Consider the following 21,537-nt stretch of genomic DNA (forward strand, 5'->3'; position numbering starts at 1 on the left):
TTGACCCTGTAACTCTCCAGTCCCTCAACCAAACATGTGTTAGTCAAGTGATAGGAAAGCTTGCAGTTTAGTCGTCTGGCATGTGCTTCTAGCCATATGACAGGGAGGACTTCATAGTGGGAGAGGCAGCCTGGGCCAGGCTGATTTTTTTTCTGGTACGCTGTAGGTTGTTCGTCTAAAGAATGCTTCATGGTTAGGAGAGTGTGCAGCCCTTGCTAGCAGATGCTTGTGAATAGACAGTGAAGTACTGGACAGTGTTAAGACAGTAAAGTTCAGTTGCCTAAATAAAATGCTAATGGCACAGCAGGAGAAGTTCCATCTGGAAGTAGTGAGGAGCAGCATTAGGTGCCTTTTAAGTTGAAAGAGGTGTGTGAAAGAAGAGTTCACCAACTTTTGCAGATACAGTGGCTCTTTGCCCATTGCCACAACTTTTCCAGCCTTGACAGAGCTGAGTAGATACTCAACTTCAAGCTCATGTCAAAGCAAGGAATCCAAACAGTGACAGGAACCCTTTCAGTGCTTAGGTCCCTGTCAGGGCTTGGTCAGGCAAGTATTCACAAGACATATAATGAAATATGGCTCCTTACAAAATTAAGCATAGCTATGTCTTTATTTTAAAATATGTTCTTTGAACTATTCACCTTTAATAATAGAGCCTAATAGGTGGCAGTCTTACACAGGATTTTGGGGGATCCAGATGCAGTTTTCTTAGGAGCTTCCCATGTCCCATATCTAAAGACTTCACCTAAATCTAGGTTTGGGAGAAGGAGGAGGTGATTACTTTCTGATGGCCCTGAAGGTCTAGTTCAGAATAACACTGCTCCGATGGTCAAGTTTTTTTTTTTGCTTCCAACCTAATGATTCCTGGTTAGATGATAGCTCCTCCCCCCACCCCCAAGCTTCAATCTCTTCTCTGCCCATGGTATTGCTCCTCTGTGTTGTATATAGAGAAAGCTGAATTACCCTTTCAGCCTTCAGATTGGTATAAAAAAAATAGCCTGGTAATTTTAATCTTTTTTCTTGCATGATGGTTTCTCTGTTATGTGATCATAATATTCCTTCTTTGTTTATGTTTGAATTAATAGTTTGAAGATATGGGTGGCAATGTTACAGACTCCTGAATGGTACTTACCACTTCTGGAAAGATTACTTTTAATGCTTCCTACTGTTTCATTTTTCTTTTTCCCAGTTGTATCACATTAGGAACGCTGTAGTGATCCAGCAGTATACTCTGTTTCTTCTTAATTGTTTAAAACTGATCAAATCTCAGCTAAAAATTCCCAAGGACATAATCCCTAAATGGATGCACTTGCATGTTACAGTACTGAGTTTCATTCATGTACCATTATTCCAGATTTACAGATTTTTTTCTGTGCTATCCTAGTTACCCTCTTGATGATGCCTACTTGATCATGTCTTGTGTATATGTATAATAGATATGCTCCTTGGTTTTGTATCAATACTGCTACAAAGAACTTTTGTAAAAAGACAATCCTGATAAGTTTCTTCCAATCTAATGAACTTCTTCCAACACCACCAATAGCAACTTCCATTTATACAGCTCCCTCTATTAATCCTCACTCATCTTACTGACTAGGAGCTATCATTTCACACACAGAACTTTACTGATTATATCAAAGTCCACATGGATAAGATGTGCCATATTTCTTATTTCTAGAAATAAGTTTGCAGAGGCATTGTCTACTTTTATTATGACCATGCTATATTTGATCCTATTTTCTCTTTATTTACCTAGCTTAACATTCATTAAGTGCCTTAATTTATGTTATGGGCCACTCTGGAAAGGGCACTCTCCTTCCCTTCTGTTGAGCTTGTATACACTTCACAAAAGAGAAGCCTAGTTTCGGAGGGACAAGGAAGGGACCAAAAGGTTCAAGACTTTCTGTCCTTTCCTGGAGAGAGAGGTGTCTTTGAATCCATATATGTTGAGGGAGGTGGTTTAAATTTAAGAAACATACAGTGGATTTGTATTTGTTCTCTCACTGCTTTGATCTGCTTTCTACTGTTTCATCTTTTGCCAACATCTCTAGGCTGTTCTCTTCACCAGTTTCTCCACCCCTTTGCCAACAAAAATACCGGCTATATAGCAGTGGAAAGCATTATACATGTATGAAACTGAGATCTGCAAGAAATGTTGTTATTCAGAACATCGTGCCACTTTTGAAGATTTAGGCTAAAGAGCAAGTGTCTTCAGCTATCTTGAGAAACACACATGCACAAACATTGTGAATGTACATGTTTGTGGAATAAGTTCTGCTGATTTTCCTGAAATTTTGTAGCTCCAGCATTTGTACCAGATGTTGGTAAAGCTGAAGGCTGTTGCACTTCAAGCTTCTGAAGCTAAGGAAACAAAGATAGAATAAGGTCAGCACTGGTAAGGCCACATCTGGAATACTGTGTCTAGTTCTGGGCTTCCCAGTATAGGAGAGACTCGGGGCTACTGGAGAGAGTCCAGTAAGAGGCCACAAAGATGATTAGTGGACTGAAGCATCTCTCCTGTGAGGAAAGGCTGAGAGAGCTGGGACTGTTGAGCCTAGGGAAGAGCAGGCTCAGGGGGATCTCTCCATTGTATATAAATACCTGAAAGAAGGGTGCAAAAAATGGAACCAGGCTCTTTCCAGTGCTGTTCAGTGACAGGACAAGTCTGTCTAAATGTTGAATATAAATATTTAAGGACACACAGGTTAGGAGGAGAAAGTTGACAGTGAAAACTGTGGTATTTTACAACTTTGTTTGCAGTAGCTTCATCTGTACTGGGTTGGGCTGGGATACAGTTAATTTTCTTCACAGTAGCCTGTATGGGGCTGTGTCTTGGATTTGTGCTGAAACTGTTGATCACACAGGACTGTGTTGGTTATTGCTGAGCAGTGTTGCACAGCACCAGGGGTGGTTCTGCTCCTCAGCCTGCCCTGCCAGCGCGGGGGCCGGGAGCGCACAAGGAGCGGGGAGGGGGCACAGCTGACCACAACTGACCCCAGGGATGTCCCACACCATGTCATGCCCAGCAGTAGAAGCTGGGGGCAAGAAGGAAGGGGGTTTGTTCAGAATTAGGGTGTTTGTCTTCCCAAGCCACTGCTGTGTGTGCAGCCCCCTGGTCCTGGGGACGGCTGAACCCACCTGCGGTGGGAAGCCGTGAACAAATTCCTGGTCTTGCTTTGCTTGCATGTGTGGCCTTTGGCTTACCTGTTGAACTGTCTTTACCTGTTGAACTTTACAGTGAAAACTGTAAAAGCTTTCACACTTTTACCCTTCCAATTCTCTCCCCCATCCCTTGGCGGGGGAGTGCGTGAGCAGCTGGGTGGGTCCAAGCTGCCCACCAGGTTTAAACCACATCAAGGACATAAGCTGCTGGTGTAACTGCAGAGTTTAGAGGGCCAGCATCTTCCAGGAAATCGGAAAGAATCATCTGGATTGATGGAAGGACCATGTTGTGAAGCCCTTGATGAAACAGGGATAAATTGACTTCTAAGTGTTTATATCTTGGTCACACAATGTCTCACAATGTGTACATAATGTCAGTGCCGTCAGTAACGTGTATCTTGTGAGGTTTGAATTACAAAATAACGTCAACTTTCGTCTGTGACTAGACTATCATTCTTGATGATTATTATGCTTTTTTACCCAGTTGTCTTTGTTATTTTTCTGCCCAAGTTTTCTCAATAACTTATTAATACCTGTAAAGTGAATCCTGTATTTTAAATCTTTTTATCTTTTAATAGGAATGATGGAATATTACAGAGACAGCACTTCACAAAGTTTAAAACATTTTTATTAACCTGAAAGGAAAGTGAATGAGCTATAGTCCTAATAAGGAGAGAGATACAGCAGTCAACTATATCTCTTCAAAGAATCTGCCCCTTGCACAGACAGGGAAGAGTAATAGTTTCTTCAGCTGTGAAACTAACCAAGAGAACCTATATGCATGTGTTTAAAAAATTTGCAATAGACCTTTCAAAGTTAAACTGATTCTCAATTACATGCTGTAGGAGATGAATATGATGTATGTGCCATCTGTCTGGATGAATATGAGGATGGAGACAAGCTCAGAATTCTTCCATGTTCTCATGGTAAGCAGCTGTATTTTAGGTTTGGTATTTGTATTAAAACAGCTCTCTAAAACACAGTGTCTGAAACCCACAGTGAATATGTTTATTGATTGATTTGTAAAATTTATTTTTGCTAATATGCAGGAGCATACATGCTAATCGGGAAAAGAGCAGACTTTTTATCTTTTTAAAGGCAAAAAAGGCTAGCATTCCCACTTGGCATTTTTCTTTGGATGTACACATGAAAGAAAATCCGGGCTTGATGCGGTCCCCTAAATGTCTGTATTTAATACGGAAACACATTCCAGATGTAGATTAAAAAAAAAAAAAAGGCTTTCACTTTCTTGGAGAGAATTAAACCATAATATGTAATTCAGCTATTAGTGACAGACAGATATGGATGAAGGGATGTAGTCTGTCCTGTAGCCTGAAGCCACATAGACCACTGCCTTGATTGCACTTGGAAGTCAGTGTTGCCAGTGCAGAAGTTAGTGTTAATTAGTAGAATGTTCTTACTGTGAACTAGAACGTTCTTACTGTGACAAGTTGTGCCATGTCTGAACAGTCCTTCTCAAATACAGCCCACTGCAAAAGGTGTATCCGCTAGTCTCATACATATCTATCCACAAGACAGGACTGCTTTTAACTTCATGCAAGTACAGGCAGCATTTTAAGAGCACATATCTAGAAATCTGGATTTCTTGGGCCTGGGCCCAAGAGCATCTCTAAATTTAAAAATTTTTTTTTTTTGATAAAAGCTGTGTAAAAATCTATCAAGAAAGATAGGATTCCTTCTTCCTAGCTTGAAGCCCTCTTTCTACCTCCTAGTCCATATATTACAGCCATTTTGGCTGGATGCAGCTTTACCTAGCTTTTTCTCATTAAATTCCTGCTCTGACCAGGACTGCAACAGCAAATACCACATCACGAATTGATTTTAAGAGGCTGCAGCCTTACATCCACACTGGACACAACAGATGACAGACTGAGCTTTGTAGATGCTCAGTCAAAAATAAAAAATTTCAGCACAGGCTGACCAACAAAGTTCTCAGAAGAGAAAGAACAGATCGATAGTGTCTGTGCCAGCTAGGGACTGCAAAGTTAAATAAACCTGATTACCAATATTAAAGATTGCTGACAAATAAAAACCAAACCCACAAACAAAAAAATCAGAACACCACTGCAAGTTCTTGTGGAGAACACGCTACTAACGTGCTTGAACAAGCACTAAACACAACAGGTTTGCCCTTGTATATACTTAACGCTGCCAGATAGAAGTGTATGCTAACAAGCAGAGCTAAGTTTTTAATACCATAAGAAAGACACTTCACTCTTCTTTATTTTAAACAAGGCCGGTATAGTTGCAGTGTCAACTGTAGACCTAATTTAAAATCCATAAAATTATGCAGTAATTTTATTTAGTAACAAGGTGCTTCGATACATTTTGGTGGAGGTTAGAGGCATTATGAGGTTGTTAGAGGCATTATAATGATGGTGGGCATGTCTGCTGCAAAGCAGGTATAATTCCTTCAAGAACCTTTTAAAGTTTTTGTCAAACATGGCCCATTGCAGGACTGCGTTCCGATTCATTCAGTAGAGGGATTGGGTATTTATTGCACATATCCATATGGCAGAGATTCTAATCTATTGGCTGTGTTGTATATAAGGGTAGACAGTCTACATGCCAAAAAGCTTGTGGCTAGAATTCTCTGATGGGTTAAATTCTAAAATTCTCCTGTGTTACTAAACATGAATACAATTTAGCAGGCTTTGTTGTCCTTTTCACTTAGATAATGATGTATTTATATTTTGTTTTCTAACAGCGTATCACTGCAAGTGTGTGGACCCGTGGCTGACAAAAACAAAAAAAACATGTCCTGTATGTAAGCAGAAAGTGGTCCCTTCTCAGGGGGACTCTGACTCTGAAACAGACAGTAGTCAAGAAGAGAATGAAGTATCTGAAAATACTCCTTTGCTTAGACCATTGGCCTCAGCTAGTACTCAGTCATTTGGGGCTTTGTCAGAATCTCACTCCCAGCAGAACATGACCGAGTCCTCAGAATATGAGGAAGATGACAATGACAATATTGATAGCAGTGATGCAGAGAATGGAGTAAACGAAGAAAGTGTAGTGGTTCAACTGCAGCCCAGTGATGAAAGGGAGTACAGAGTGGCAAATACTGTTTGAGACTACTAATGATGAATAGTGTATGAACAAAAGAGTTCTTAAGGCTATACTTTACAAACCTTTACATAGGGAATATATTTTAATCTGTAATCCATTTGATTTCTTCAGTAGGAGCAGCAATTCATGTAGTAGTACTATGGTTAAATCATTACAGGTAGATTTATTTTTGATTCAGGTGTTCAGTCACACATTCTGTCTTCTCAAAATGAACAGTTTAACTGGACTTCACAATGTTAATGAATAATGTTAATAGTTTATATCAATAGAAATATCACACAGACTCTAAATGTATCTTGTTGAAATGGGATTTATCTGGAATAATTTTTTTCCATTTTGTAGCTACAACTGGGTCATACTGATAGCAATATTTATTACATGTATGGTATGTGTTACCCCTTAAGCCCAACAAAAAATGTATTTGCATGTTTGTATAGAGTTTTCCTAAAAACTGTCACCACTACTGAAAGAAAAATGTAGAGCAGATCAATATTCTATATGCTGGTATATCAAAACAAAGCAGAAGAAATTCCACCTTTTATCTCAAAGCAGTGATTCCAAATAATCCCTTGAAGATTGTCACAGTAGCTGAGTTTAAGCAGTTCCATTGAGCGATCCGTAGGATAAGGAAACTTAGAAAATATGTTTAGTTTTGAGCAATTCACAAGGTAAGATCCACCATAAGCATATTAATCATCCCTACTTGCTAATACAATGCAGTCTGGTTTCCAGTGATGATGTGGGAGTTGGGGGGTGGAGAGGTGACCAAAACAGAGGTTTTGTTCCACATTGAAAAATAATTTTAGGTAAGTATTCTATTGATCCTCAACTCATATACCTCTTACTAAAGAGCATTTTATGCTGCATTAGTCTGCTAAACTATGTATATAAAAAAATTGTTCTTTTCAAATACCTGATTTGAAAACAAGTGCTTATAACTGTTTAACAGAACTCAGTACTTACCAGTGCATCATGAAAAAAGTAAATGCTATATAATACCTCTGTAACTATGTAGAAAGTAAAAACATACGTATAATCAAAATGCAGAGATTTTTTTTATATGGCCTTGAATAAGGAAAGCTTGAAAGAATGTTAATAAACATGTTTTCCACTTTAAGTATCAAAAGGAATTTACTGAACTTTTGCATTACTTGCATTCATTGTGTAGTCTTCTATGTTTATTACTAAGGTTGAAGTATTTTTAGAGATCCAGAACATGCAACTCTTAAGATCCCTTAGTAAAAAATAACCTGCATTGTGCTGTGTATCACGGTACCAAGTGCTGTACTGATTGGTGCTATAAGCAGGAGGACTAAGTCACATTGAAATCCTTAATTTTTGTTCGCTTTTAGTTTGAGAAGTTTGAATCGGTCTGGGTCTGTACATGTAATTTGTGGGGAGAGGGGGAAGGAAGACCAGAGTGCTGTTAGTATGTCCTGCCCACCCGCCAACACCTTTCAAGCTGCTGTCTGTGCGCCTGTGTCCTGGAAGTCAGGGAACACCAAATCCTGGACCGAGGCGATTACAGGTGAGGTCCTTCCATTTGTTATTTCTGACCTAATGCACGGTGCAGCTACACCCTCCTTGGAAATCAATTCTCTGGGACGGGCTCAGAGCACAGAAAGTTTGTTTTGCAGAATGAGACATGGCAAAAAGATAATAGTGAAAGAATGATTCATCTTTAAACCACTGCCACCAGCAACCCATGGGGCTAAGGACAACGTATTATTGTATTTTCACCATGTAAAATTCCACTTCAGCTTGCATATGCCTAGTTAAGTCCAAATGAGAAAACTGATTTCTGAAAACTTAAGCTGACAGATGTTTCTTAAAGTAGGTTCCTGCTGCTCACGTTACGAGTGCATGTGTTTATTCATAGCTGTGTTTCAGGCACCCCAAAACCTAAAGAGATGCAGAGCCATGAACTGAAGTAAACTTTATAATACATGCTATGTGTAACTCTGGTTGTAGTATTTGCTGCAATGACAAAAAGTAAAATTATACTCTCTTTATCAGTTTCTCACCTGTTACTCTTCATGCTATACAGAGAAAATACATGCAGCAAAGGATATTGTGTTTCCATCCCAAATATACTGTACATTTTTTAAAAACTGTTTCATTTTCTAAATTTCCTGACGGTATTAATATAAATTTTACTTCAGCAGCCCTTGGTAGTAAACATTGTAGTGATCCTTCCCCTGCCATACCTCCCTTGTGCCAGATACAGTTGACCTGTCAGTTGCCATTGCCAGCAAGAATGAAAATGAACATTAAAGAAGGAATAGCAGTTTATTAAAAGTACTTTGGAAGGTTAAGTATCTCTTAGCATTTCCAAGTAGAATTTGCGTATTTTGTTAAAACTTGCTAGATAAATCTTGTGTCTCAAAAGGTGTAGCCTGTCCATACCCACAGGAAGAGATAAATATGGGTTTTTCTTAGGGCTATGACCTACTACATTATCCACATGAAGTAGCACCGTTTCCTCGCCATTCACCACGAAGAGGTGACTCCCACGCTCTTTGGCTGATGCAAAGTCCGTTGATCTGGCTTCAATCGAGCTGTCTTTGCCAATAGGATGTTGGTGCTTTAAAGGTTCATATTTGATTGCCTAGTTGAAAAAAATTTCTTCTAGTAAGTAGTTGTAACTATTGTCTGAAGTTAAAAGTATTTCATGGGACCTCTGAGGCATATAATTGCTCTGCATAAAACAGCATAGGTATCATTGGCGGTTACCACAAAATATTATTTGTATGACCAGTATAAACAGCTCCTCACAAAACAAGCTTGCACCAAACCTTTCCTTGCATAATGAGAACAAACTACTGGGAAAAGGAGCCAAAAGAGGACAGGAACTGAAACTTGCCCTCCAAGGGGAAGGGCAAGCTTTCACTTGTTGGGGGGTGGGAAGAATCCTGTAAGTAGCAACTGGAAGCGACGGGTCTGACAAGTGTTTTTCATGGTCAGGTCAGTAATCACGGAGTGGAGGAGATTTAAATAGGAAAACAGCTCTCCTCACTGCCCCCCTTGACCATGCACAATGTTGTGAGAGTTCCAGGACCAGTGTTTGAGCAAACAGTAATAATGGATACCTACATGCAAATTAATATAATGAGTATTAGAAATTGGGTAATGTCTAAAAATGCAATGCTGTCAGCAGTTCAGAGTACTTAGATCTTTCTGCTGAATTCTAACAGAACTCTAAATAACATGTTCATTATAAAAGTAAGACCCTCTGAAAGGCCAAGTAATAATGGCTAGTATAATTAAAATCCATCTGTGAATTATTATGGTGCAGAAAATAAGCACACTGACAACTAACTTCATAAATGTATTTCAGAGAAAGTGAGGTACTGATTAGAATGGCCTGGAAGTCAGCATTAAAAACTTGTAAAGCCCCTATATTCATCAGATAAATAGCCCGCATCGTCTTTCAGCGCGTGCCATGCTATCTGAGAGGCAAAAGTAACTGGGGACAGAAGTAAACCCTCAGGAAGTGAAGCGATTCAGTCAATTGTGAATTTTGTTCCTGAGTTTGAAGAGAGACTGAACAAGTTGAGAACTACCCTTGAAAAACTCACCCTTTGAAGCAACTCTGCCTCTTCTCGGTATTGCCCTTAGTTTGCACCTTTCCTACTCCTTTCTCCTCATCTGATTTTTAAAGCACTAATGTAAGTTCTGTTCTAAGGTGAGCTCTTTTCTTTCACTCAAGCCTTGAAGGAGAGCAACTGCTACAAAATTAAAAAGAAATGGGTGGGGTGGGGCAGGTGCTTAGCTTCCGTGTGGTTGGGAACTGCCAGGAGCCCTCGGAGAGCTTTTTTATAAAACGACAGGCACTGAACTACAGTGGCTGAGTTTGAGCGCTCTGCGGGAGGTTGAAGAGCCAGCAGGTACTGAAAGACGGCTGTACCCAAGCGAGGTTTCTAAAAAATGTGGTGTTTTTCATGGACAAGCAAGGGGGTAAAAAAAGGAACCAACCACGAACACAAAAGCCATGAGACTACGGCTCGGGCATCTTCCCTGCCACCACGCAGGAATCCTCCTGCTAAATTCCGAGTGGCAAATTGTGCGCAGGGGTGTGGCTTGGTAAACCGGGCCGGGGGAGCCGCGGGGCTGCGGGATGGGGGGGGCCGGGGCCGGGGCAGCGGCCGGGGGAGCGGGATGGAGGGGCCGGGGCCGGGCCGGGGAGCGGCGCCGCGGGAGGGAGGGGCCGGGGCCGGGGCCGGGCCGGGGGAGCCGCGGGGCTGCGGGATGGGGGGGCCGGGGCCGGGGCCGGGGCAGCGGCCGGGGGAGCGGGATGGAGGGGCCGGGGCCGGGGCGGGGGAGCCGCGGGGCTGCGGGATGGGGGGGCCGGGGCCGGGCCGGGGGCAGCGGCCGGGGGAGCGGGATGGAGGGGCCGGGGCCGGGGCCGGGCCGGGGAGCGGCGCCGCGGGAGGGAGGGGCCGGGGCCGGGGCCGGGCCGGGGGAGCCGCGGGGCTGCGGGATGGGGGGGCCGGGGCCGGGGCGGGGGCAGCGGCCGGGGGAGCGGGATGGAGGGGCCGGGGCCGGGCCGGGGGCAGCGGCCGGGGGAGCGGGATGGAGGGGCGGGGGCCGGGCCGGGGGAGCGCCGGGGCCGGGGGAGCCGCGGGAGGGAGGGGCCGGGGCCGGGGCCGGGGGAGCGGCGCCGCGGGATGGAGGGGCGGCGGCGGGGCCGGGGCCGGGGCCGGTGCTGCGGGAGGGAGGGGCGGGGGCCGGGGCGGGGGCCGGGGGAGCGGCCGCGGGGCTGCGGGAGGGAGGGGCGGGGGCCGGGGCCGCGGCCGCGGGATGGAGGGGCGGCGGGGCGGGGGCCGGGGCCGGGGCCCCGCACGGTGCTGGGAGGGGGTGTGCGCGGTGTGGGGGTGCGCACGGAACTGCTGGGGTCCAACCCAGCAGGTGAAGCCGATGCTCACCTGGAACTTTGTAACGGCTGGGAGCGGGTGTTTCACTGTTTCTCTTCTAATGACTCTTTGCAAAGGAAAAAATACTAATGCAAATTACGTGACCTAGGTCACACGTTTAGCATAGGAAAATAACCCTTTGTATTTAAATTGTCTTAATCTGGAAGTGGGAGTTAAATGTAAAATTTGTTGGGAGTCCAGGTTATTCAAGAAAGGTATTTTAGGTAGAACCTAGCAAACGAGGTGCACAGACACCATTCTGCTGTGGAAATTCAAAAAATGCATTTGAAAAAGTAGTTTGAGCAACACCTCATTTTTGCCAAGAAAAAGTATATGGGCACCATGCAGAAACCTGCTCGGGAGAAGGGAACTGATCAGAAAGGAACAATGTTAAAATAAATAAGGAATGGGATAAAAAGTACTTGGCGTGCACTGCTAATGGCTATTCCTGCCTCTGAGATGCCATTACAGTGAATTCCAGTCATGGCCTTTTGCGGAAAAGCTGTGGCAATGGATGCACACACACCCTAACCAGGAAAAAAAAAGTCCTGCAGTCAGAATGAAATTTTAAATTGGGTTTAGACGAAGTCTAGATACAGAGCAAAACGGATTCACACACTAGCAATTTTATGGGGGAAGTGAGAGGTTTGCATCCTCTGTGCTAGTTACTACTCAATGTCAACTTGCTTAGTGCTGTGGGCTTGGTCTAGGCTGTCCTGACTTTGGCAGAAAGAGCTGGAAACTGCAGTTCAGACACTGAGCAACTCAAGTATACTTGTCAGAGAAGATAAGTGCTTTGTATACAAAGGTTTGAGTCAGCCCAGGACCTAGTGACAAGCAAAGGAGCAGGCGCGATGAAGGCGAAGATGTAAGGGAAGAGGGGGAGAACCAAGGCATTTTAATGGTAGTGCCCAAGCAGCACCCAGCTGGCCCTGTCAGGATGGGAAAAGCCTGGCCTTAGATAAAGATTAACCATCTCAGGCTTGGGCTTTTCTCCTCCTCCACGCTGCCAAGCTCCCCCTGTTGCCTGTCACACCTCAGCAGAGCTCTTTTGTTCCCAGGGCCCTGTTCCACAGTACTCGGGTAGCAGAATTACCTTAAACCTTTCCCTTCCCTCCCTGAGGGGAGCTCCTTCTCAGCCTGGCCAGGCCAGAACAGACCCCAGGGCAAACATCTCCTCCAGCTTCTGTTTCAGGGATCACATATGAGGCATTCACAGGACAGGGACCACCCCCCCACGTGCCATGGAGTTGGATAAAGGGGGAGTTAAGCTACAAGTAGTCTTCTCCTAAGTTAGTAAGAGCTACACCAAAGACCACTTGGCCTTGGACTAGTTGTACCGTCACACTACTGCTGTTTTACAAAACCTACATACAACTCTACTACTTACATCACGTATGAGGATAGTCAGCCATGCAGTGAAAGGCCTCAGAGGATTCCTGTGGTGGGGGGAAAAAATTGCCAGCAGTCTGATTGTGTTTGGTTGGAATAAATTTATTTCATCTGTCTGTAAACAAGGTGTTTTTAATAGTTATGGCATTTTTTGAAATGCATATTAAATCAGATGAGTTAGACTGTATCCCAGATGTAACAAAGTGCAGGGAAAGAAATGGACAAATCAGCAACAAGAATTTGTTTAAATCTGTACATTATCCACAAGGCCCAACAATAGAAGCAAATACTAGAATGTCCCTAAAGTAGTGCCATTCGAAAGAAACCCTTGTAGTCAGTTAAAATCCATCTCACAATAGCAACAGTTCATTTTTTTTTTTTTTTAACAATAGTATGGCACAGAATACATATTAAAAAATTCATCACAAGACAGCCAAGTCAGTTATTCCAACCAATACCATCTCCCATTTATTCTTTTGTATACAGAGTTCTGCAGTTCTCTTTAAATGGACATACAAGTTAGTACCGTGCCTGAACTGAGAGTTTGGTTACAGACATTTCAGATGACTAGTGCACAAGGCAGTTCACTCCATAATTTCTGCAGCAAGGGTGTGATAGGCCAAATGAAGATTTTAAATTTGAAATGGCATAATTTTGACAGTTTAGCTTTCAAACTACCAACCTTCATCCAAACAGTGGCTTCAGAGCAGTGGAACTCTTTACCAGTAAGTGATCTGGCAGAAAGACTGGAGTCAGTCAGAGCTCCCAGTATAGCTGAAGGTGGCAGTTTTCCACAATGACATTGCAGTTTCATATTAAAAACCATAAATGAACAAAAAAAAACAAACAACCCAACCAAAAAACAACCACCAAACCCACGACCCCCAAGCTGCAAATTAAAATTGGTCCTATGAAAAACTGAAACCAGACACACTCCAGATGGTTATGTTGGGATATCCAATGTCCATAATGGCAGCCTTTTACAATTCAACTACAGAACAGGAGCTGGCAAAAAAAAAAAAAAAAAAAAAAAAAAAAAGTGCCTGAGCTATTGCAATGATGGAATGTCTCTGGGGATTCATTCAGGATTGTGGATTTAAGGTCATGGGAGGAAGTGCATCTGTACCCTTTCATAGTTTTGTGATTGCACTTGTTAAGCAGTACAAGCTTCAGACGTCATGAAGAAAAAATAAAAGCAGCAAGCCTACAGTGAAGTGCAACGACAAAACTAATGTAACATTAATAGCTTCTGAGTGGCAAATTGGTTAAACAAACCAGGCACTATAAAAATGGGTGTAAGCAAACAAATGTGGGTTTAAAAAAAAAAAAGAAAAAAATAGAGAGACAGAATTAAAGATATGCATGCACTTTTTTCCTCCCAACCATGCTCTATGAAAGGAAGACTAGTGAGCTGTGTAATCGCTCGAAGTGCTGAAGAAGCATTGATCAAATTAGATTGTATAATCGGCACCTTGTTTAGTATTTAAGTTATTTTAGTTGTCAATATCACACTAATTGCTAAGACAAAGCAAAGCCTACACTTGGCATATTCCCCTCCCAAGAGTTTTTCAAGGTATCATGCATATCATCTCTGTGGTGCAGTAATGGTGCCAGATACGGGACTTGGTTACATACAGTGGTTAACATATAAATGAACAAAGGGTAACTGGAATTATGACATTAGGAAATGGGTAAATAAAAAACACAAAACTACCATCTACAGTCTGGTAGCACTGAACACAATTGGGTGGTGGTGAAGACAGTTGCTAGGTGGATGGGGAGAGGCTGCTTAGACGTCAGACCTCCTCAGGTATAAAGCCAGTTCATATGCTTTCTTGTTGAGTGTCCCTCCATGGACACCTTCCTTTCCCATGACTATAACCAATGCTGGAGTACACAAGGAAACAAAACAGAAATGAACAGAATTAAAGAAAAAAAAAAAAAAAAAAAAAACAAACAAAAAAACCCCACCTTTCCCCACCAACAAAGGGATACAAAGGAGACACAGGTTCATACCCCATCACCCTGCATTGCTAATAAAGTTTCCAGAATGTAAGGTATAAAGCTCACCGCCAGGAAAGTTTAATAGCAATCTTCCCCTAATACTTAACAGTCTGCCTAGCAACTAGAACCCAGAGTCTCTCAAGTATTTTGCCATTGAGTATGCCTTCTTATTCAATCCGCCTCCATGGACCCCTTCTTTGCCCATTACAAAGACCAAGACTGAAAGAGAAAAGAAAAAAGTTTTAAAAAGAGTGTGTTAGACAAGGAAATAATGCAAGTTCTAGGCAGTGCAATAAACACACTCAAATTCAAGATTTAGTATTTGGGTATTAAGCTAGTTTAACAGGAGTTTTGTCAAAAATACAGACGTAGACGGGGCTGGGAGAAGGCATGAGTTATCCTCAGGGCTATTACATAACCCTAAGTCATGAGAGTTCACTGCTAAGAAAAATGCCACCAACTATCTCAAAAAAGCATCACAGTGCCTCTCCACCATCAGCACCATCCGTCATCACCCAGCAAGGAAACCCTGGCTGCATCTTAAAAAAACAAGGGGAGAAAAAAAAAAAAAAAGTGTTGTCAGGGACAAAAGTAGTGGCATATGTGTAGAAGAACTGTGACTCTGAAGAACAGAAGAGGGAATATTCTTACGTTCTTATCTGTAGTGGGCACTACTGGTAGAAGAACCAGAGTAACTGCTTTGATACCAGCAAAAAAACTCCACAGGGTCAGACTTGGGCCAAGACTTTTCATGCAACAATACAACTATGAAACATGCTTTTTGCAGAAGACAGAACGCAGGGAAGATTTGAATGCTGACCCTCTCTCTCCTCCCCCAGTTTTGGTGAAGCGTCCCAGCTGTCTCCCCGACAAGAACACCCCAAGGCTGCTGGAGCAGCGAGCACCACTCGCGAGCTGCCAGCAGATGTCACCCGCAGGAACACGGACACAATGAGCGCCGTGCTTTGCTTCCGCCAGCACAGCAATTGTTTCCCAAGCTAGGGATACTGTAATTGGAAATACTGCAGTCAGCCTACCTACAGGTGATTGTACATCTCCATAGCAATTTGCTCGCAAAAAGCTCAAGACAGACAGTTCTCGCTGGCATTTCACAATCTGCAGCCAAGTCAGAACTCCTGCTTGTTTCACTTCAGTGCTGCAAACGCTCTTCCTGTATCATTGCCACCCAGCTTTAGCCTACAGACAGATTTTGCTCTAGTTTTGGTTTTGTGCTTCTAAGCAAAGGTCCGCTGCTCCCCAGTTTGTTCCACAGCCAGCCAAAATACGCTAGGCCAGGTATTTTGAGCACGACGCATGCTACTCGTAGCCAGTATTTTGAGGCACGTTTTCTATATCCAAACCCAGTGCCTTCCCTGTAACGTGTTTTACTCGAAGTTAAGTGAGGAGCACAAGGAGTAGCTGTACTAGCATAAAGCAAGTTTCTCAGCGATACCAAATCAGACTGGCTTTTTTTGCCTGAAGAGACTTCAGAGAGCTCAATAGGAAGTGCAAGAAGAGTTAGTGTAGAACTTGTTAAAAGACAAGCAGGAGTAGCTCATACAAGGAATTCACATCTTGGCAGAATAAACTTTTCGTCGACAAGTTTACAGTGAAAAAGCTAGTTTCACTACCAGTCATTAACAGATCCATACTGTAAGCTTTAGGTACCGAGTTACTGCACACTTGGTAAGCTTACTTCAAGCCACAGTCTGCCCTTTGCTGCTCCTCGGGGATCTGTTTGACCATTTCAAAGCCTAGCGCCCAGCTGCGATGGCAGGTGGGACGAGGGACATGAGCGATTCCTAGGCAGAAATCTCGTCAGTCAGCCAGACCACTGCCATCCGCCCCCCCTGCGTCACTTCCTGGAATTCGCCATTAAATACAGCAGTCTCGTTTTCTGAATAGCTGGAGCCTGTGCTTAGGGTCACACTCGTAACTCAAGTGACTTGAAAAGTGAAGAAAATCACACTTACCTCGGCCAGCTCTGCCTACAGCAACATTGTACGTTGGCTCACCACCTTGACTCTTTGTCCTGATGTCCATTGTGCAGTCACCATCAACATACAGGCTATCTCTGATCACAGAGCACTTCTTTGCACCAAGGGTCAGACCATTGGTGAAGAAACCCTCTCGGTCTTTTCCTACAATCATATCTATTTCTACTGGCTGTCAAAGAAAAAAGTCCAGAGTTAGCACAACAGTATTTTATTGTTTAATTTCTACTTAGAAACGAGGCCTGTCTCGTGTTGAGAGGATGAGACAGGAAATTTCCGCCCCCCCCCGCCGCCCTGCTCCCACCGGGAAGTGCTCCGGAACGCCGGGCTTTGTTAGTCACCGTTTGCATCGCGCCGGTTTATTGCAGCTGGGAGCGGCGGCACCGCTGCCGCGGGGCAGCCGGGGCCTGCGGCACGGCCGGGCCGCCGGTGCTCGGCCCGGGAGGCGCTGGCCGACCGAGGCCCGCGGAGCCCGGGCGAGACGCGGCTCTGCGGCACCGGGACGGCGGCCGCGCCCGCGCCGGCCGATCCCGCGGAGCCCCCGCAGGCCCCGGGACCGCTCCCGCAGGCCAGGCCGCGCTCCGCAGCTCCGCGCTCCCGCCGCGGCGGCCCCGGGGCCTGCGGGAGGGGCGGGGAGCGGCCGCGCCGCCGTCCGTCCGTCCGTCCGTCCCCACCCGCGGGGGAGCGCCGGGCCCGGTGCGGGGGGGGGTGTGGTGTGTGTGGTGTGCGCGGGCCCGGCTGCCTCAAAGTGCAGCGTCACGGCGGGCCCGGCCGCCCCAATCACGGCCCTGCACTGCGCCGCCGCCGCCCCGGCCCCGCGCTGCCCCGGCCCCGCCGGGCCCCGCCGCCACCGGGGCGGGGCGGGGCGGCCGGCACAGGCCGCGCCGCAGCACGCTGCCCGCCCCACACGGCGCGGCCCTTATGTAACGGCGGCGCGGGCCCCGCAGCGCCGCGCCGGGTCGGGCGGCGGGAGCGGGTCCGGGAGCGGCGGGAGCGGCCCCGGGGGCGGCGGGGGCGAGGGACGGGCAGGGGCAGGGCGGGGGAGGGGGGGGGGAGGAATCAATGGCAGTGCGCCATCTTGGCGGTGAAAAACATGGAGCCAGCGGCGAGGTGGGCATTCACGAACGCCTCCTACGCCGCGCACGTAAAGCCTCGCCGCAGCGCCGGGCCCGGGCGCGGGCGGCCCTACGCAAGCCCCGCCGCGCACGCCCCGCGCGGCCTCTCCCGCCGGCTGCCGCGGCCCCCGCCGCATCGGGCCGCCGCCGCCCCCGCCGGGACGGGCCCCCCCGCCCCGCGCTCCCGCCGCAGACAAAAAGGCGGCGCGGCCGCTGCGTGTGTCTGTGTGCGCGCCCCGACCCCCCCCAACCCGCCCCCCCCACCCCCACCCCCCCCCCCGCCGCCCCGCAAGGTGCCCCCGGGCGCCGCCGCCTCGCCCCGCCGCGCTCCCGCAGGGCCGGGCGGGCTCACCCTTCCCGCCCCGCCGCCGCCCTCACCGTGATGCTCTGGAAGATGCCGCCGGCCGTGGCTGCCCAGACGTACTTGGCGTCGCAGTAGCCCACAATGGCGGCCTCCTGGCAGCAGCCATCGCACATCAGGTTGTCCACGTAGCTCTGCCAGCCGGCCATCTTCGCGCGGGCGGCGGTGGGGGTGAGCGGGGCGGGCGGCGAGGCGCGGGCCGGGCGGCGGGCGGCGGGGCTGGGCGAGGCGGTCCCGTCCCTCTCTGCTCTCTCCTCTCCCTCCTCGACGGCGGCGCGGAGCCGAGCGCTGCAGCGAGCGGCGCGGCCCAGCCCAGCCCTCCGCGCTGCCGGCGCCGAGGGGCGGAGGGGAGGAGGGGCGCGGCCCGGCGCCGCCCCCCGCGCCGCCCGGCTCCCCGCGGCCGGGGGGGGGGGGGAACGGCGGGGCCGCGGCGCCTTCCGCCGGGCGGCGGAGCGGGGAGCCGGAGGCGGCGGGGGCCGCTCCCGGTCCCGCCCTGCCCTCGACGGGCGGGCGCGGCGGGGCCCGGCCCGGCCCGGCCCGGCGGGGAGCGGAGCGGAGCGGAGCGCTCCCCGCGCCGGCCCGGCCCCGCCTGGGGAAGGACCCGGGGCCGGGGCCGGGCGGTCCGGGCGCCCCCGGCGCTGCTGCCGGTCCGGGCGCTGCCGCCCGCTCTGCCCGGCGCTGGGGGTGGGTGAGTACCACCGGCTGCCGTGCCGCCTTCCAACCGTCGGTCCCTAGGCTGGGGAGACGCCAGCTGCTGCTCTCGCGCCCCAAGAAATCGCGCTCTTCTCCCCTTCTGGAAGCGTGGCCGCCGCTCGGGTAAACCCCCGGTGTTTTTCACGACTGGCGAGGCCGGCTCATGGTTTTGGTTTGCTGGAGCAGAGCGGAGCCCCCTCCTGGAAACGCCCGGGAGGGCCTGCTCCGCTGGGCCGGTGTGCGGCGGGCAGGAAGCCTCGGCGGAGGGGCTCTGCTCCCCCAGCTCTGGCTTTGGGGAGACAATGTTAGCTCAGCTGGTGGCATTTATGGTTTATTTCTATACGTTTCATGTCTCCTTTTGCGTAACTCGGCAGCTCCGGGTATCCTTCGGGAAAGCGCTGCTGGTGACACTGCTGGTACTCGGCCATCCTCCACTGCCCTCCCTGCCTTGGTGAGCTGAGCCCATGTCCCGTCAATGTAGTAAGAGGATTTCTGTATCTAATTCCTTGTCTTGTATTGAACTGGTGAGCCCCTGCTCTCGTGTACTAGCATCTGTTAGGCTTTATTTCTGCGTGGTTTGGTAAGCGGCAATTTCAGATTGTCTTCTTCCAGGTTCCACCAAGTTTGTGTTGAAATGATTTAGCTTCCATGTTCCTCCATAAGATGTCCAGGTCATTTGCTGCATTGATACTGGGACCCGGGCAGGATCGGAAGACTGTCCTCCTACAAGTCGTAGCAGTGTTCACCTGCAGTGTTCTAGGGCAGTGGCTCATTCTTCTTTAACACTGAAATTGAGGGTGGGGTGGTCGCCTTTCTTTTGAGCAGGGTGGTTTTGCCTTACTTGGTGTCTGTTGTGATTCTCTGGGACAAGGAGATAGGTGGGATATTAAATAGCTGTCCGTGTAATTAACTTTGAAGCTTTAATTCAAGAAGTTAGATCTTATAACTGAATATGCCAAGGCATAGTATACTGTAATTGAACCTGTATTTTCCCGAGGTTATATCCCCCAGGAAGAGTGGTCACCAGGAATTTATAAGGAATAGCCCTACAGTATACTTGAGGGTGTTCTTAGTCCTTTTAAAACCTAGTTCAGTTGTCAGAATCGAGTGCTGTTTAGATACTTACAGAGATTGCTTATATTACTAATACTTTAAAAAGACCTTTATTGCGTCCTTTAGTTTAATTCCATAAGTATTTTCTCTATTTTATTTTCACAGTGCCTTTCCCACTCTGAATTTGGACAGCATCAGAACTTTGCTTTATCGTTTTCTGGCCATCCATGTATACCAAAAACATCCTCCTGTCATTGTATCTACCAATGAGTTATAGGCTTTAAATTTGCTTTTGGCTTCTTAAATAGCTAAAATTTTAGTGAAGTTTGGACTGTCTTCATTATCTTTCCTCTGCAGAGTCCTTCCATGGGAAGGAGAAAAAGTTCTCTTCTGTCTGAAGGTGCCATTGAGGGCCACTTCTCCTTTTTAATACTTGTCTGTAGGAGGTCCCAGTTTAACGCCCTTACTTGCACAGAATGGAATGCATCCGTCTTAAATGAAGCAGGAAGCTGATGGGTCCATTATTTTTAGAGTTCAACCAAAATGGGTTTGGTTTTTGTCTACACGGGGATTGGATTTTTCTGTTGTTTTTGTGAGCTGCACTAAGGCTTCCAAATTGTTTCGCTTTAATAAGTGAGTTTAATAAATATAGAGGCAGACATCACCCTGAACCCAGGGGCAGGCCTTGGGAATTTCGTAGCCGCCTGTTTGCTGGCATCATTACCCTTTGATTAGCGAGAGGTGGGCTTCGCACGGGCAGCAGCCTGCTTGGTACAAGTGTGGAGGAGTCTCGTGCAAGAACCCGTGGGTTCCCAGGGCTTTAGCCAAAGGCTACGCTGCCTCTTGCCTGGAGGTATCCCGCCTTCTTCCACGCGCCCTTCCACACCCTTTGTCCATCCCTTCTCGAGAACCAAGCACGTGTCTCCGAGCCCTCGCGCCCTGATGTCTGGTCCCGTTTCGCGGGCGGCAGAGACCCGGCGGCACTGCCAGCAAGGAGCCGAGTCTGGGGGAACTGCTGCCGCTTCAGCGGCTGCCGAACCGCTGCGCGAGGCACTGCGTGACAGCTCACGGGCTCCCAGAGCCTTGCCTGCTTGGTGTGCGGTGGGTTCGGTGCTTCGCCTCTTCGAGGAGCCAAACGTTTCACCTGCATGTCAAAGAGTTGCAGAGTGGGTCTGGTAATGTTACCACTGCTTTGTGGGGAATAACACCTTTTTTTTAATAGCTGCATAAACCAGATAATCAGTAGTGTGAGTGCTGTTTTACTGTGGAGATTGTGTTAGCAATACACGGAATACAGTTGTCTGCATTTAGTGATTTAAATTGGAAATAACTGCACCGAAGTCTGGGATCTCCTGAACGTAAATGGATGGATAAGAGTAGAGGATTTGCCACCTGCTTGGTAGCTCAGCTTTCAGTTGTCTTATTTGTGAAGTAACTCCAGTAATATATTTAGAAAGCGAAGTCTGAATTGGGTTATCGTTATTTAATGTTATGAAACTACCAGGTAGCTTGTATAATTTGCAGATTCAGCAGTTACCAGTGCTGCTTCTAAAAATCATAATCCTTTAATTCTATTTTCACTATTAGGTGCATCATTTAGTCGTGTTCTCTGTTATACAATCATTATAATGCTGTTTGTGTAGACACTACTGCAACAGCACCTTTGAGACTGTTTGATTTAAGGAAAATGAGGATGTGCTCTGTATGCTAAAGACTGTCAGAGAGAGGAGTTCTGGTTTTATTTTTTGTTACGAGTCTTA

The 21,537-nt window shown here is 47.2% G+C and overlaps 2 protein-coding genes across 3 annotated transcripts in view; one reads left to right on the plus strand and one right to left on the minus strand.

The window, feature by feature from the left end:
• Positions 1 to 7,382, plus strand: part of RNF13 (ring finger protein 13) — a 42,487-nt gene extending 35,105 nt beyond the window's left edge. Inside the window, exons 9-10 of the mRNA XM_042801320.1 lie at positions 4,008 to 4,088; positions 5,891 to 7,382. Of these exons, the coding sequence (XP_042657254.1) occupies positions 4,008 to 4,088; positions 5,891 to 6,255 (446 nt within the window). The 3' untranslated portion in view covers positions 6,256 to 7,382. The remainder of the gene's footprint in view (positions 1 to 4,007; positions 4,089 to 5,890) is intronic.
• Positions 7,383 to 12,643: 5,261 nt separating this feature from the next.
• PFN2 (profilin 2) lies at positions 12,644 to 18,393 on the minus strand. Of its 2 annotated transcripts, none has more exons than XM_042801332.1 (3): positions 18,049 to 18,393; positions 16,535 to 16,727; positions 12,644 to 14,444 (listed from the first exon to the last, which is right to left on the minus strand). In XM_042801332.1, exons 1-3 carry the CDS (start codon positions 18,178 to 18,180, stop codon positions 14,347 to 14,349), a joined length of 423 nt encoding a protein of 140 aa, XP_042657266.1. In that variant the 5' UTR covers positions 18,181 to 18,393; the 3' UTR covers positions 12,644 to 14,346. The 2 variants fall into 2 exon arrangements, with proteins under 2 accessions (XP_042657266.1, XP_042657260.1); XM_042801326.1 differs by having other exon boundaries at positions 12,644 to 14,780; positions 18,049 to 18,392.
• Positions 18,394 to 21,537: the final 3,144 nt, after the last annotated feature.

Source organism: Tyto alba, unplaced genomic scaffold, assembly GCF_018691265.1.
Source record: "Tyto alba isolate M040663 unplaced genomic scaffold, T.alba_DEE_v4.0 Super-Scaffold_10, whole genome shotgun sequence".
NCBI lineage: Eukaryota > Metazoa > Chordata > Aves > Strigiformes > Tytonidae > Tyto > Tyto alba.

What these genes read in the sequence shown, in the direction of transcription:
- PFN2 (XM_042801332.1), bottom strand. Translation starts at nt 18,180, where the DNA reads ATGGCCGGCTGGCAGAGCTACGTGGACAACCTGATGTGCGATGGCTGC. An exon ending in GCATCTTCCAGAGCATCACG is followed by an intron (nt 16,728 to 18,048) that starts GTGAGGGCGGCG and finishes TTTCTTTGACAG; the next exon opens with CCAGTAGAAATAGATATGAT. An exon ending in TGTAGGCAGAGCTGGCCGAG is followed by an intron (nt 14,445 to 16,534) that starts GTAAGTGTGATT and finishes TGTGTACTCCAG; the next exon opens with CATTGGTTATAGTCATGGGA.